We start from the raw sequence: 16,985 nt of genomic DNA on the forward strand, positions 1-16,985 counted from the left end.
CCTGAATTAAATGCAATTATACTACAATCAGCCTGAGGGGGCTTAACTTCCTCAAGTTTAGAAGGCGAACCCCACATGCCAATTTCTAGCTGAAATTTTATTTGTATTCAGAAGGACACAGATTCTAGAAAGTTTGCAAGCCAACAAAACAAAAAACCTAGTAAATTTTATAATTCTCACACACACACACACACACACACACACACAAAGGTACATGAGAAATGTCCTCATTGCGAGTCAGCCCATTGGTCCATCTAGCTCAATACTGTTGACACCAACTGGCAGCAGCTCTCAAGGATTTCAGACAGGGAGTCTCTCTCTTTCCTTACCTGGATATGCTTGGGATTGAACCTAGGAGGTTCTGTGGTCTTTTGCCATACACTTGGGACTTGCAGCACCATCATATAATCTATATGCTATGGCACTGGAGGACTAAGGTCCACAATATAGATTCCCTACAACAGCCATCCGGTTATTTGACAGACCAAATCCATCCAGCTCCTAAGAGGTCCTCAGTCAAGAGTGGATTTCCACTACCTTGCTTAGGAAACTCCTAAGAGTAACAATCTTTAAAAATTATGGCCACTTATGTTAAGAGTCTAGGGACAGGGGGCTGTCTTCATCATCAACATTACTGATGGTGATTTTTAAAAGTTATTGTTACGACCCGTCTTTCTTACCTGCACCAAATCCATTTTCACAAAACCCACCTTTTCCATGAACCCTTTGGTACAGCCTTCTAATCCCCAATGCCGTCCTGTAATGGTGCCTGTTACCAGAACTAAGTATGTGCTACTGAAATAAATCATATGGGGTTCCCCCTGTTTATGCCCCCCAAGTCTTTCTTCTGTGGACAAATTTTAGGTTGTAAGCTCTTTGGGGAAAGGGACCTTTTATGCTCCTGTATTCTGCAAAGATTTACACCCTTACAGTATAAGAATCAACAACAGCAGTACTAACAACTGTCTGACTACCCTCCACTTCCTAACTCCTGCCTTGTATCCAGTACTGGTGATACTCACGAGTAGACCCGTCGAAAATCAATGGATATGACAAACATAGGCTCATTCACTTCAATGAGTCTATTCCAAGTAGGTCTTGGCTATGACCCCCTGCCTTCCAAACCAAGATTGTGCTGCCTGGAGACTGAGAGCGGGCCCCCCCCTCAAAAAAAAAGCCTTTTGGCAGGGAGAAAGGTGTCCACATTTCCACCCCACCCCGTCGCGAAAATATCCAACAAACAATAGAATTCCTGAAGCAGAGCTCTGTGGGACTCAAAAAGCTTGCATCTCTCTAAGGACAGAAGGGGTTTAAGACAGACAGACCATTTACCAGTTTTGCAGCTCTGAAAACCATCTTCTGCAGCTCTCCTCGCTTCAGAGCAGAGGAGGGGAGGGGAGCTTCTCCCAACGCGTTTTCGGGCTGCAATCCAATCCACGCTTACCTGGGAGTAAGCCTCCCTAAACTCACTGGCGTTTATTTCCGAGTAGCCATGCATGGCACAGACCTGAGCTGTTGAAAACTCAAGTCCCAGACAAAGTTTCAGCGTGGCCCCTTCTGAGGCGAAGAGGAAGAAAGGAGAGGGGAAGCTTTTCGCTACTTTTTTTGAGCCACCCCCACTCCCCGCTTTTTGGGGCAATCTCTACATCTATCTTTTAGGTGGAGTTCAAAGCGACAGAGCACTTAAAGAGTCAAAGTCTTATTCCCCTCCCGGCCAAGATACAGGGCGGGGGGGGGGGTAAGAACCTCATCTCACCTTCCTCAGAACTATATTTGGTATTTTAAAACACTTACCGGAGGGAGATTCATCTAGTTTCAAACTGATTTGATTAATTTGGGGAATCGATTAGGCTTGGGAGGAAGGAAAAAGGATATTCGGGGAACCAATTTAGCATTTGGAGAAGAGGGGGCATGAATAAGTCAAGTATTATTGGGCCCAGACTGTTCAAGCAGCGAAACAAAGCAGAAAGGGGACTTGAAGAAGAAAATCGAAGTCCCTGTGGCATTTAAAATGCCTCAAAAACACACAAACGAACGCCATTTCATTTTAAGACAAATCGAACTTACATTTGATGGCATTTTACTTTCCTGGGGGAGGAGAATTTTGTGGCGTTAAAGCCTGAAATATTAAAGATACGCGGGCAAACACATCCATTATATATATATAATGTATACACACACACCAGTTAGTCCGGTGGATTAAAAACAAATATACATCTATGCTATTAATATTCCCACCCTGTTCCAAAATAGCATGTTTACCTGGAAAATAAGCGCTACTTACTCATACGTGGGACTCACTTGGAAGTAAATAAGGGAGCCGGCTCGTTTTCTTAGCGCAAATGAAAACTGATCCATGAGCTGTTCTGAAAAATGTGCTATTTATGATATATATGGCGGCCAAAACTGTACAGTTACAAATATTATTGACTGGGCCTTTTGATTTGCTTCCTCCGAGGGAACTTGTAAATTCATTATTTTTTTTAGGTGGGGGAATCAGGCCCATCGTCACTCCCCCTAACTGTCCATGAACCCTATAGCAATGTAGTTTGGGGGGGGTGTGTGTAGAAAATTGAAAGAGCCCCCCGATTGAATGAAGGAGGGGAGAAAAACACGTTTGCAAGAGAGGTTACGCCTCCCCCCCTATAGCGAGTGTGATTGGGGTGGGTCGGTCAGGAACCGATTCATTTTGGGGTTTGGGAAGGGTGGGATTGTAGGGTGCGGGGCGGGAATTGCAGCGGTCTGAAGAAATGGCGATGTGGAGATTTGATGGCTCCGAGGGCAAAACTTGCAAAAAGTTAATTATATATTTCCTGCACCAAAACAACAGTCTGGAGTTTGCTTCTCTCTCTCTCTCTCTCTCTCTCTCTCTCTCTCTTTTCTCCACTCCCCCGAAAAGAGGATGGTTATGATCCCAAACCCACTTACTCCGCAGCGATTCCTTTTCTTTCGAATGGGGATTGACACCGGATTAAATAAGCGGAGTAAATATATCACACGCATATTGTACCTACATGCTACCTCCCTACCTGCAAAAAGCAAATGTCTAGAGCAGTGTCAGTTTTAATGGGATGTGGAAGAGGAAGGTGGTGGAGGGGTCTTACTTTTGAGTAAAGAGGCCGAGCCTTAATAAACACCCCCCAAATTACTGCGGGAGAGAGAAGGCTGCTTCGCTCGTCTCCACAACCTCAGTTCTGATAGGATGAAAAGAGTCAAAGAAATTGACCCCCACGGAAAGAATTTTTTTAACATATACTGTACAGTATGCACACATACATAAATATGAGACAGCACAAAATTAAGAGGATCCAGAAGTACGAAAACACAGCTGAAGGTGAACAATTGGCGCGGCTTCCTCGGGGCCGATATCAGAACACAATGGAGAGTATTCAGTCGGTGCCAAATGGTGCGTTTCCTCCACCCCCCGCTCCGCTAAAAAATAAAGCCTCCAACATTTCAGCCTGTAATAAATAAACGATTTGGGAAACCCTGCGAAATGTCACCAGGCGGTGGACACTGCCAGCGCTTCGGACACAGGAGGCTGGAATCCTACCTACAGCTTACCTGGGAGTAAGCCCCCGTTGAACACGGTGGGGCTTACTTCCAAGTAAACAGGGTTCACACGGCAGGGTTGTCGACCTTCTCTGGCCAAGCTTTGCTTCGAGTGAAACTGGCTCAGAGAATCGTGGGGTTACCTCGGGTTAGGGACAAATTCTTGTGTGAACTCCTTAACTCCTATATTCTTACAGAATCCGAGTTCTTTTTCAATGTGTCATTTAGTGCAAACCATAAGCGCGTTTATTCGGAAGTTAAAGATGCAGTCCTCGGTGTGCTTGCTTTGGAGGCTGCTCCATTGAACACAGCGGCACAGGCTAGGGCTTTGAATGCCATTAGATTTAGCAGCTAAGTGTGCATAAGATTGCACATTTACTCCACACACATGCATACACACGCACGCACACAGATCTAAATATGTTTATATTTTTTAAAAAAATGAGCGTTTTGCTCTATAAAAAGGGTTTTCTACATTTAACATGGATATTTGTTCAAAATGTCCTGGTGCTAAAATATCCTATATTAAAACATCCAGAGAAATAGACAAAAATCCACAATCTTGCAAATGTCCTTCTGAGAACCAACAAGAATATCAGAAAAAATAACCAGCAAACTGTTGGTTTTATTCAGAAATTAAGATCCTTCCTACGAAACTTTGTAGTAGTTTTCTGCCTTCAACACCCTATTTTTAAAAACACATAAATAATTAAAATAGCAAAACGAGACGCATACAGATGCTCTCAAGCGACTTACTTTAGGAAACAAGTCACTTCGCTCTCCTAAAATGCGTACGTGGCATTAAACATGGAACGGGATTGACTCCGGAGTGAACTCAGCGGTTCCACGCACATTCAACCCGCTCCGAAGCATGTTTACTCAGAAGTAACCTCCACTGGTTTCAATGGGACTTCTTTCCCAGTAAAGAGAGATTAGAATCCCATCTGATCCTTGGGCATTTCTGGCCGACCTTAATGGCAGTTTCATATGCATACATACATACACACATACATACATACATACATATTCATATATACGCGTCATGTTTTCCCCGAAGTAAACCCCTCAGAGTTCACTTCTATGGAAGTGTGAATAGGATGGCAGCCCGGAAATTATTTACTCGGAATAAAGCCCAAATCTGTTCTTGCGCCTTAAATCCAGGCGGCCCATTCACGCGGCCTGCAGGGCAAATGGGTCTTAGGTGTCAGCCCGTGGACACAAACGGATCTGGTGCGTAAAAGCGCCCCCAAAAGCGAGGTCGGCCGCCTGGAGGAATCAAGACCTTGTAGGCCCCAGCTGTGTGACAGGGCCGGGGAATGCATCTAGTTCTACATATCCACGCTGAACGGGGAATTAAGTTCCCATGAGCTCCAATAGGGCGCCCTCCTTTGTGAATTATGGCCCGCTTCCACTGCAACCCTAACAACACCCATTCTTTTCTCAAACTGCGCCCATCGAGTTCAATGCACCAAGAAGGAGTGTTTTAAGGTTGCAACTTAAAAGTGACTCTCCGTGGATATGAATCTCTGGGAAGAAAACCTGCGGAGTTGCACCCAACGTTTCAGTCCTGCTCAGAGAAAGAACCATTGCCATTCATGGACATGACTAATTGATTTCAGTAGATGGTCTCGGAGTACAATCTAGTTGGATACAAACCATAGTTTTGATTATTATTATTTTAAAAAAAAACATGCTCGCACAGATTAGTCGTCATTAATTCGGATTTATGTATTTAATTTCAAAGCTTGCTTTAACTTAAAAAAAAAACCATTAATGTAGGGTGGTTTTTTTTCTTCCTTTCTAGGTCCTCTTTTCAGGCTTTCTTGCAGAAAATGGAGAGAAATTAGAACGAGAGAGATGGCTGGGAATCAACGAGCCAATCGCTTCTACTGCCTGTTGACTCCGCATCTAGAATGTAATACAGCCACAGCTTCCGTTGGGATGATGGGTAGCGCTGGCTTTTGAAGGAGGCATTTAAGACTCTCTTGTCCTGCAATATCCCCGTCCATCCTATAATCTGCAGTCCGAGATTTTACTTGGAAGTAAACTCCTCCTAGCCAGTGAGCTTTTACTCTTTCAGACAAGCACCCATAGCTGGCAGCCTCGTGGTTGTAACCAGCTAAAATCTACTCGGAGTAGATCCACTGAACTGGAAGATTAGTCATGCCCATTCATTTCAAAGGATCTTCTCTGAGCACGACTGACGTTAGATAGAACTTCCGCCCCCCCCCCGCCCAAAAAACACCGGTGTGAAGGCAGCTAAATCAGGAGAGATCTATTAATTTTCTTTCCCTCCCTTCTGAATATATCAAAAATTTCGCGATTTTAGATTATTGACTAGAATGAGAATTGGATTCTGGAAATTTACCATATTATAGAGATCAATCAACCCTTTTAACTTTGCTCGATTAAGGGCACCGACATCCTTCCAAAATGAAAAGGGGATTTATTTATTTTTGTCAAGGCGCAATTCTGAGCGCCCTGGTTAGGGCAATGAATCCTATGGAGTCCATTGGTATTTTACTTCTGAGCAGAGATGTATAGGATCGCTCTGCGGGTATAAATGTCAAGGGCAAGGATTAGTAGTGAAATCCCATGCATGTTTACTCAGAAGTCCTATTTAATTCAATGGGACTAGGGAATGTGTTGATTTAGGAACTAAACCCCATCGAACGCAATCTGAGTTTACCTCTGAGTAGACATTACAGTATGTTAAGCAGGTGCTCAAATTGTCTGCCATCGGGACACCAAGAGCGCTTACCTTGCGATTGTTTAAATGCGGCGTTTGTTAAGGGGTGGAGGTCCACAGCTAGTATTTATAAACCAATAGAAAAAATGCATATATATAAAATGGAGGAAAGCAAACACGCAAAGAAATGGGGAAAAGAGGATAGGGAAGCGAGGACAGAAAGAAAAATAGCAAAGAAAAAACTCCACAAAATAGGGGAAAGGAGGGGGGGGAGAATGAAGAAAATCTGAGAATAAAAAGTAGAGTTTAAAACTGTAACAGCACCTGAGAGTGAATTATTGAAAGATACTTTAAAAAACTCTCCTCTTCAACCACTTCAGAAGAATAAAAAAAATAATTCAAATGCAATGCATGGTCTCTGTAGCACAGAATATGGTTTTTTTTAGAAGCGGGTGCTTTTTTGGGGGGGGGGGGTAGAATTACTGTCTGCGATTTTAAATGCCCGACCTCTTCAGCTAAATCCACAATGATTAGTTTTCAAAGCTTAACCTCCGCCAACTTTGTATTGTATCCATATGGATAATGGGAACCCTCCAGAGAACATTTCCACGCGTGCAAAGGCGCGTGTGGATACTTGTCTAGTGAGGCGTGCAAAAGGAAGATGTCTGGATAAACGTCCGCAAGTACAATCCCACGCGCAAAACCTGAATTTTGCCACCGACGTTAATGGGTTGTTGTGTATTGCAGCCTATCGGTATGTACTAGTATACCAGTGAGACGACATAGATATATAGATATATATAAAATATAACTGGATATATAAAGAGTTGCCAAAACAAATATATTTCAGCGCGATCCTAACATTTTCGGGAAACCCCTGGGACTTAAAGTGTGCATAGGATTGCAGCATTATCTAGCACCCTCCAACAGGCTACATCTGGGCTATCCCATTTTAAATTATTCATACACAGGTCTACTCATGCGCCGCTGAGTTAAATGGGACTTCCTTCAAAGTAAATTGCATAGATAGGATTGCAAGCTAGAAATGACATTAAAAAGGTTTGTGGTGTCCAGATCTTAGAACCAATTGTATTCCGATTGCAATTAAAAAACAAAATAAAACCATAATTAAACACGCATTTATCTGCCATCCTAGAGACACACCCGGGTAATTCAGCGGGGCTTGCTTTTGAGTAGACCTATACTGTATATAATGCACTGTTATTCACTTTTATTTGCAATATTATATATACACACACATTTACTGCATAACGTAACAAGGGGAGATTTATCTTACCTCAGCTTGTTTTAACTCGACTCCAAAGATTGCCTTTCCTTCCCACCCCCCAAAAAATAAGTTTTGGGGGAAATTTTTTTAACAAGGACTCTTGTTTTCCGTGGACCTTCCACGAAAGACAATGGCATTTAGGAAACAAACAACGCAAAACACTACTGGTTCTTTATGGGACAAGATTATCTCCCTCCTTAAAAAAATTAAAGACTTCTGTCCCCCCCTTTTTTTCTATCCTTGAAAGTGAATTTAAACCCCCTAAACTCACTCCCACCATCACGTGGTGCTGAAATTGGGAACAGAAGCAGATTTGGAAGGCGGGGGAGGGGGGGGAAAGTAAACTGGGGTCAGCCTTTTAATGAACCATTTTCCCCCAGACCTTAAATATATTTATGTATATAATCCGGGGCTGTCTAGAAGTTTGATACTGAAGGAGAAGGCGGGAGCAGGGAAAAGAAGGCTTTTGTGACGGTGGTGAAAAAAAGCAACCCCAGAGCAAACCTCCTATTTTAAAAAGGTGGGTTGTTGTTACCTGTTGCTTATATCAGAGGAGCAGAAGGAAGACAAACAGGTGCTGCGTGCGATTATTTGGCTCTGAAATATAACATTCTCTCCCCTTTCCTTCAACAGGGGCAACTTTTATCATGAGGGAAAAGCCAAACGCGTGTTCTAAATGTAATAACCCTTTTGCTTGTGTTTTGTTTGTTTCTTTGTTTAGGGGCGACCTAAAGGGTGGAGAAGCTGCCCAAAGCCTGACTTAGGAGAAAGCTCTCCTTAACTCAATGGGAGGCTTACTTCTGAGTAGACGTGCTTAGGATGGCGCAGTTATCCTGCCAACTTAAGTCCTCACTGGGCACGCCGTGGGGCTTCTTCCTCTTGAGTAACTGGTCCCTGCATAGGGAGTGAATGGCTAGGCTGGATTTCTGGAGAGCTTGTGGCGACCTTCCCCTTTTCTTTTTAAAGGAGTTTGGTCTCATGTCATCGAATGATGTCATTAAATATTTGGATGATCAGCCTGAAGTTTTCCAGGTTAGATTTTTAGATGCTTGTGCGTGGGGTTTTTGCTTTTTTAAAATTAACCCTCCCTCACTACATTTTAAAAACTGAAGCCATACAATTAATTATCCATTTCTTGAGAACACCGTGTTGAAGTCAAGACAGGATCTAGGGAGGTAAGGTCCCCCCCCCGCGAAAAAATATCTCTGCCTGATTTTGTGAACGCAAAGATAACCCATTTCGTTTGTTTGTTTGTTTGTCTGTTTGCGCCCCCCACTTTGTCCAAATCGACTTCCAATTTTGCCTTGCGCTTTCTCTCTCCCGCCCCTCCACCTCTGGCAAATGTTGTCCCCCTCCCCCAATTTAAATGATCTGGTGTTTTTCAACACGATCTTTTACACACTTAAAAAAGAAAGAAATTCAGTTCAAATTCGAAAGATCATTGATTTATGTAGCGCGACCAAAGCCCCGAGGCGCTTACAGCGCAAACCATCGGGACGCATTAAATTGTAATACTGAGAGAGACTTGCGTGGGGGGGGGCGGTGCTGTTTTTAAACAATCCTGGTGTTCCTTAGTGAGTCTTCTCTCAGCCGATTTGCGTTCAAGGAAGCGCTCGGGGAACGTTTATTATTAGACAGTCAAGCTATAAACACCATCCCAATTTTTTAAAAAAATGCTGCTAAAGGGTTTCTTGCTTCGTTTCAGCGTTCACTTTTTTTAGCATAACCTGAGAACGACAAGTGAATAAAAGGCGAACGATTGGCACAAAATAGCTAGTGGAGTTGTCAAAAGTGGCAGGAGTGAAGCCGAACAGCCATCACACCCTGGGGGCTATTTCAGTCCCCGACGCGCGTGTGTCTCGTTGTGATTGGCCCGTGGCGACGCACAGATACTCTGCACACGCTCTAGGCACTCTTGTTATTGCCTGGCATATATGCCCCGCATCAAATTAAACTCTGGCAACGAGTCCACTTCACATACAACACCCCAACGAGCGGCGGCGGAACTAGGGAGGGGTCGCATATTTTTTAAAAAATGCTTCCAACCCAGTAACCCCAAACCCAGTGACCTTCTCTTCGTACTTACTTCCAAAGAAGAGGTTCCGATCCTGCTGCTGGAATGTTGCATGTTGTTGTTTTTAACTGCCTAAATCCATGCCTACTTACAAAGCAATATAATGCATGCTCTGAGTAATCTTATGAGTGGACTCCATCATTCAGGAGTAGCATTTACTTCCAAGCGAAGTAACCTGGGGGCAAGTCCCATAGCACGTACTTCTGTGTAGACATGCACAGCCTTGCTCACTTGTCCCATGGACTCTTGAGAGAGTCCTGCTGAAGAGTGAGTGAGTAAAATAGGGATAGAATTCTTGGAAAGAGCATGAAATACACTCACTGCAGAAAGCTGGTTGTGAGGCTAAAAAAAATGGGAGGTGACCTATGCAGAATAAGAGGCCCATATTACACAATTATATTGGAGGAAGGCCCCACTGGAGCCCTACTGGTCTTGCTCCCAGTAAGCAGAGTTAAAAGTGCACAGGTTTGCTTCAATTCAACCCACTGCAAATTTCATTTTAATTTAAAGTCAGTCTGCCTAAGGCTACTTCAAGCTGCAATGGGGGGAAAAACAGTGCTTATAAGGGGAAATATAGCCAGTTTCCTAGAGGCACAGAATTCTTCTTCAAAATATGACCTTTTAAAAAAACCATATTCTCCTTCCATAAATGGTCAAAATTTAGGAAAGAGGTACTTAGTTTACATATCCCCGAAGATCTGGAAATGCCCTCCTTGTCCTCTTCTCCCCCCCCCAAGATTCCCCAAAGGTACCCTACACACTCTTTTTGAGGTGTGTGGATGTGTGTAACTTTTCCAGATCTCACACCTTTAGGAGCCAAGTAAACCAGCTTTTTCCTGCAGACCCAAAATCTTAGTAATGGGAGCAGTCCAGTCCGGAAACAAGGAATGACCGGACAAAGTTAAGGTGAAACAATTAATTAAATTTCTAGTGATTTATTTCCACAAACATCTGAAAAGGATTTATCACTATTATTTGTTTTGAGTGGCCAACAGGAGAGAAAGAGGAGCTTTCAGCTAAGAGTTGGGTAGCTGTTTCCCAAAATGGTTGGGGGGGGGTGAGTATTTTAAAAGAGAAATAGCAAGCAACCAAAATGAGTCCTCCCCTTTCTTCCTTCTGTCTTGGACAGAATAGGGGAACAAAATTGTTTATGGGAAGTGAGGGACACCAATGTAAAAATGTCTGTTCTTGCCTTTCCCATTCATAAGTTGCAAAACTTTGCCATCCATATAAATGGCCTTTTCAAACATTCCTTTTTGGGATGGGGATTTGCATGAACTAGTCAAAGTACATTTAAATCTCAGAAATTTCCCATTGAAATGCAACATTAAAATGTGGCTGGGTTTGGTTGAGTTGCACACTTAAACATTCTACCCCACTCTCACTTTTCTCCCTCAATAGCTGAACAGTTTGTATTTCTAGGGAGAGGTATTATTCATTAGGTCATTATTTTCTTTTGCCATTTCTTTAAATGGAAATTTTTACTGGGCAAACATCTTACAGAGGCCAAGGAATGGGAGACCATTTTGATGCAATCCAAAAAGACTGTTCTTGCCAGTAATCTCTGCGTGTTTAGTCAAAAGCAAGCCCTACTAAGTTTAATGAAGCTTTGTAAAGTGTGTTTAAGATTGCAATCCAATCCAATGCATATTTGATGGGGAGTAAACCATTGCTTTGCTCAGTGGAACTTATGGCCAAGTAACTTACAGGCTGACCCTATGTTTACTCAGAAGTAAATTTTAGCAGATTCAATATTGATTTACTATCAAGTAAGTTTGCATAGACAGGACTGTAGATATGCAATCTGATCTTCTTGGATGTTTACTCTGAATTAAGCTGCACTGTATTCAGTAGGGCTTACTTCCAAGTAAATGTGCAGCCTTACAGCAAGATCCTAATCTTTACTCAGAAGCATCATTGGATTGTATCTGGCTAAATTCTACTCAGAGTAGACCCACCGAAAGTAATGAACTCAAGTCAGTCACGCCTACTCACTTCTGTGGGTTTGCTCAGAACAGAGCTAACATTGGATACAATCCACTCTCTCCCCCTCCCTAATAATTTTGTTTAGAATTGCTGTCTCAGATATCCCACTCCTTTGCTTTTTTGTAAACTTAACCAAAACTTAACTCCTGAAACATAACATTCAATGTACAAAATGAAGCATCCAGCCATTTTCATCTGCTCAGACAAGACCTTCAATCCTGGAACTCTACTAATAAAATTTAATAATTTTAGTGTTGAATTAATAGCTTGGCTTAGATTTCTTTAAGCCAAATATAGGAAGGATAGGGTTTTTCCATCCATCTTGGGGTTTGTTTGTTTGTTTGTTTGTTTGTTTAGCACAAAGCAAAACAATAAGGAACCAATTTTGTCATTATTTAAAAGATCAAATTAAGGCGTTTCAAAAAACAAACAAAACAGTTTTTAAAATTCTGAATCTCCCCATCCCCCTTGCCATTGACAATCGCAAAAGATATACAATCATATTGGAGCAATTAACATCGCTTAGCCTTCGGAGAGCATTACCAGTCCTTTGAACGTTGCCTGCTATACACCGGTTTTTGTAAGGTATACATTTGAGCTTTATATAATAAATCTCCAAGAGAGGGGCTGGCATGCATGTGCATTTCCTCCTCGAAAGAGGAACTGGCTCAGTTCCCCACACTTCCAGCCACCGACTACGAATTCAGGTGTACTTATTCAATCAAAGTGCCCTGCAACACTTTCTGACTGTGTTTTAAGACCCAGCTTTTGTGAGAGTTCAGTAAAACAGAAGAAGAGTAATGGGAGCAATGTTTTTACATTGGATTTCGAGCAGAGGTAAACAACCTGTAGCCCTTCCAGATGTTGCCAGACTACATCTCCCATCATCTATGGCCATTGGCCACAGGAGCTGGGGCTGATGGGAGCTGGAGTCTAATAACGACAGGAGGGCCACAGGTTTCCCTAGCCAGGCTGCCCGACCAGAGATCATGCACAGGACTCAAGATTTGCATGATTCACAGTGCCATCGCCAGAAGAAAATTATTATTCATTGGACAGGCAGCAAAACATCTTTACCGTAAAGTAAAACCGACTTCGTTCAATAGGCTTTTCTCAAGTAAGAGTTCAGAGGATTGGAGCCTTAAATGCTTAGCTTGGGGTTTGGATTCTGCCCTTAACCTTTTGTAACAACACAGTAAGGGGCTTGAGGGATCAGACCAAAGGTCAGCTAGAGAAGCTGACAAGAAAGGCATCTAGGCTCTCTCGCTCTGTGTCTATTCCTCAGGGGTGTACTGGGCTTGGACTATGCAGGTTCCCTTAAGCTACTAGTAGACCCCTGTTTTCCTCCATTAAATTTGTTCAATCCATTTATCCAAGACAGTGGCCACAGCCATGTCCTGTGGCTATGAGTTCCACAAAACTGAACGAAGCACTTCTCTTTGTCACTTCAAAGGACATCAAAAGAGCCCTGCTGGATCAATCAAAGGCCCATCTGGTCTGCTTAATTGGATGTCCCTGAGTTCTAGTATCATGAGAGAGGAAGACAAAAATTATCTCTACTGTATCCACTTTCTCTATAACCATGGAGACTCTTCAAGCTATGGCCAATCAGCTTGGGTGACTCACTAGTTCAGGCATAGGCAAACTTGGCCCTCCAGATGTTTTGGGACTACAATTCCCATCATCCCTAACCACTGGTCCTGTTAGCTAGGGATGATGGGAGTTGTAGTCCCAAAACATCTGGAGGGCCAAGTTTGCCTATGTTTGCACTAGTTCTTCTTAGACTCCCCCCAAATTGATATATCTTCCTCTCTCTCCATCCCAGCTATATACTTTTATAAACAATTATCTTAGTTGTATTCAAGCCCCCCAAAACCTCAGCTATGATTTTTGTACAGTCAACTTTCCCCTGTTTGAGCAGGAGCACTTTTAGTATTTTACTTGAAAATAAAATAAAGCAGTCTTAAAAGGTTTTCTCTGCCTTAATGTATTTTTTTTAAGAAACAATGTCTATAATGTAAACAGAGAAAGTGAGTGTTTGTACCAAAAACTGCCAGAACACACTGCTTTGAACTTCTCTTCAGATTCCTTGGGAAGGATGGAAGAGCCAGTGGGAAAATTAAATAATGAATTACACATACTGGGCTCTAATGACACATTTTTATAAAAGCCAACAATGGTCAGCATGGGAAACTTGGACAAAGTTGAAGTTCTTATCTCCGATCCTCTTTTCCTTTAATAGCCAGAGTTGCAGGAAGTGAGCATCAAAGCTGCTTCAAATTACGAAGAATTGGTACAGAGGAACACAGGAAGCTGCCTGGTACTGAGTCAATACCATTGGTCCATTTAGCTCAGTAATTAAGGATGGGGGAGAAATTCAATTTGGTTCTAATTTAAAAGCAAACTTACTTAGTTCACACTTTTCCAAAACAATATGCAAACCGAAACACAGCCATCCATGAACATTTGCAGTTCTCGAAATTTTGCAATGCAGTCCTCCAGCCAACTAATGCGTACCCCCCAAAATGCATATATTGAGGTGCCTTGAAATGCATAGATTTGTGAAAATAACATTTAAAAATGCATTACGTTAGGGGAAAGTGCATTGGGGGAAAATTGTCTATTAGGAAAAATGCAAAGGAAAATGCTGGTGAATTTTCATACATGCTTTTATGTTTTTAAAAAATGCAAACTGGTATGGAAATGCAGAGAACTAAATTTAAAATTGGCAAAACAAGAAACCGAAATTGACAGATTCATCCTTCCCTACTTAGTATTGTCTATGCTGACCAGCAAGTATTGACCCTGGGATCTTCTGCATGCAAAACAACTGCACCACCACTGATAAGAAATCAGAAAGCTGCACTTCTCCTTCGTATGAAATGCAACCGAAGATGAAAAAGCAGAAAACTGAGATTAGCAAACCATGCCTCAATCCTAATCAGGATCCTACTGGCAATCTGATCTGTATTTACTTCAGAATCAAATACTGTAAATTAAAACATTTCTCCTAAAAGCCTCTACCACTGTTTCCCCACCCTGTCAGGACCCTCAAAAATTGCCTCTGCATCTAATTTAGGTGGAATTTCATCACAGCTCAATGGTTCTAATTAGGAGGAATTTCATTATAGTTCAATGGGAAAGGAAGGAGTCACCAAGTGGAATCACCAATAGCCTAACCATCCTTATTTTATTTTATTATACCAATACAGTATTTATTGATTTGCCCCCTCTGAGCTGGGCAGATTTGGTTAACATATGGGTTTCCCCTATCTGCCACAGAACAATCAGGTTGTCGTACGCACTGGACTAAACACGGGGGGGGGGGGGGGAGAGGAGAGCACATGGCAGGCAGCACACCCGGCTCCTTCACATTGCAAAGAGAGTGAGGAATGCCACCATCAAGCAGAACAGCCCCATGGCCTCAGAGAGTGCAAAACCCACATAGGAGAAGAGCTGATGCTTTAGGGAAGGGTTTCTGGCATAGCCAATAAGAAGACTGCCAAATACGGTCCCGATGCCAGCACCAGAGCCAGGCACACCTACGGTGGCAGCGCCAGCACCAATAAACTTGGCGGCAGTATCAATGTCCCTGGAAACAGTGCTGGTTTGGAACTCCCGGCGCAACACTGGCAAGAGCTCATTGTGAGCACCTGAGAGACAAGGCTCCTTCGTCCTGACCTCAGGCCTGTTCAGCACAGAGGCAGAGATGGGCCTACAGAGCAGCTGGAAACTGTTCTTTATAAGGGCAGGAGCAAAGACGAACTTTGCACAGGTATACATATTCAGGGACGTTGGGGGTGGCCACACTCAACAGCTGCTGCTCAAGGGAAGACCGCGAGAGAAGGGCCTAGCCTAACCATCTTGTGTTTCTAGTATATGTTTTATCAAATGGATGCCCGCCAGTGTAAAAAGTTTGTACAAGCTTTGGAGTTATACAGCGTTCCTCCACCAGGCAAAAAGAGAAGCTAGACAGAGCACTTTGGTTATGTGAGCGACTAACAACCACCTGGAATTTCAGACAGTGGCTTATTCAGAAAGCATCCATTTAGCATTCAAACAGAAAACATATTCATCTGCAGGTCTGCTCTAAAAAGTAAAAAAAGCATTGGAAACAGTGTTGCTTTGCTGGGGCAGGGGTGGGGAAGTCAAAATCTGCAACTGGGAAATACTTTTTATTAAGGTCAAGCAAAATGTTGCAAAGTCACGAGCGACCTTTAGAGTTCTCCAAAACTCACCAATCCAGACTGCACGTTAAGAAAATCCCAGGGTGAGAAGAGAGAGAAAAAGTTGCCATGATTGGATCCACAAAGCCTGCATAGTCACAGTCTTAGGAAGGGAGTAGGAGAGGAGAGTGCCAACTCGCAGAGTGTTCCTACTCCAAAAGTAAGTCTCACTGAGTTCAGTGAGACATTCTGCCAGCCACTAGAGGCTGCCAGCTGTTAGGGCAAATGGGGCACTGCCACACCAACCTCACACTGCTCTCAGACATCCCCCACCTGCTTGCCTTCTTCCTTACAATGATACGATACGATAATCTTTATTGTCATTGTCCCATACAGAACAACGAAATTGAAAAAATCTACAGCAGACATTCAAAAACCAACAAGCCTGCTATCCCAGCTATCCCAGCCTGGTTAGCCCCCTAAAAACTCTGATACCCCATAATTAAATACAATATTCTCCCATAGAGACTACCTTACACTGCGTTTAAAACCAAAATCACATTTGGATAGAAACTGTTTCTCAGACAGCTAGTCCTGGTCTTTATAACCCTGTACCTTCTTCCAGAAGACAGAAGCTGAAAGAAATCATTTCCGGGGTGCGCACTGTCCTGCGCTATCTCTGCAGCTTTCTTGTGACACCTGGAAGCATATATTTGATCCAAAGTGGGAAGAGTGCACCCAATTATTCTCTCTGCAGTCTTTACAACCCTGGACAGCATTGTTTTTCCCCTGACCATACAGCTCCCAAACCACACACACAGACCATACACACTAGCTCATCCTCCTTAGTCTCGGTGTTGCCCTGATAGTGCTCAGCAGAGAGGAGGATGGGGACAAAACTAGTTTAGCTGGCTCTGCCTTTCATTGGTTCTGGTTCCACCTACTGTTGGTCTCCCTGCCTTCCACCAATGAGCACCACCACTACTGCCTGGTGTGTAGGATCACAGCCTCAATTGGGATGCAAGTCAACTGCAGGGATGGGGAACCTGTGGCCCTTCAGATGTTCTTAGACTCCCATCAACCTCAGCCAGAGTGGCCAGTGACAAGGGATGGTGGGAACTGGAGTGCAACAACACTTGGTGAGCCACAAGTTCCCTACCCCTGTGCTACTAGATAGTATGGAGGCTCAGGCTGCGGTGCTGCAACAAACAAGTAAAAAAAAATGGCAGG

The 16,985-nt window shown here is 43.1% G+C and overlaps 1 protein-coding gene across 11 annotated transcripts in view; it reads right to left on the minus strand.

The window, feature by feature from the left end:
- The window catches only part of TBX4 (T-box transcription factor 4), a 121,493-nt gene that overhangs the window by 68,223 nt on the left and 36,285 nt on the right, over positions 1-16,985 (minus strand). Inside the window, exon 1 of one of the 11 annotated variants that reach the window (XM_083587707.1) lies at positions 7,539-7,756. The exons of 9 other annotated variants lie outside the window; for them this stretch is intronic. Coding sequence is in view for 1 of the 2 variants with exons in the window: in XM_083587704.1 (XP_083443830.1) it covers positions 1,333-1,356 (24 nt within the window). In the remaining variant the exon portion in view is untranslated. Of the gene's footprint in view, positions 1-1,332; positions 1,528-7,538; positions 7,757-16,985 lie in introns of those variants that run through there. One more of the 11 variants, XM_083587704.1, reaches the window with a different exon arrangement.

The sequence above is a fragment of the Podarcis filfolensis genome (genome assembly GCF_964270895.1).
Source record: "Podarcis filfolensis genome assembly, chromosome: 15".
Classification (NCBI taxonomy): Eukaryota; Metazoa; Chordata; class Lepidosauria; order Squamata; family Lacertidae; genus Podarcis; species Podarcis filfolensis.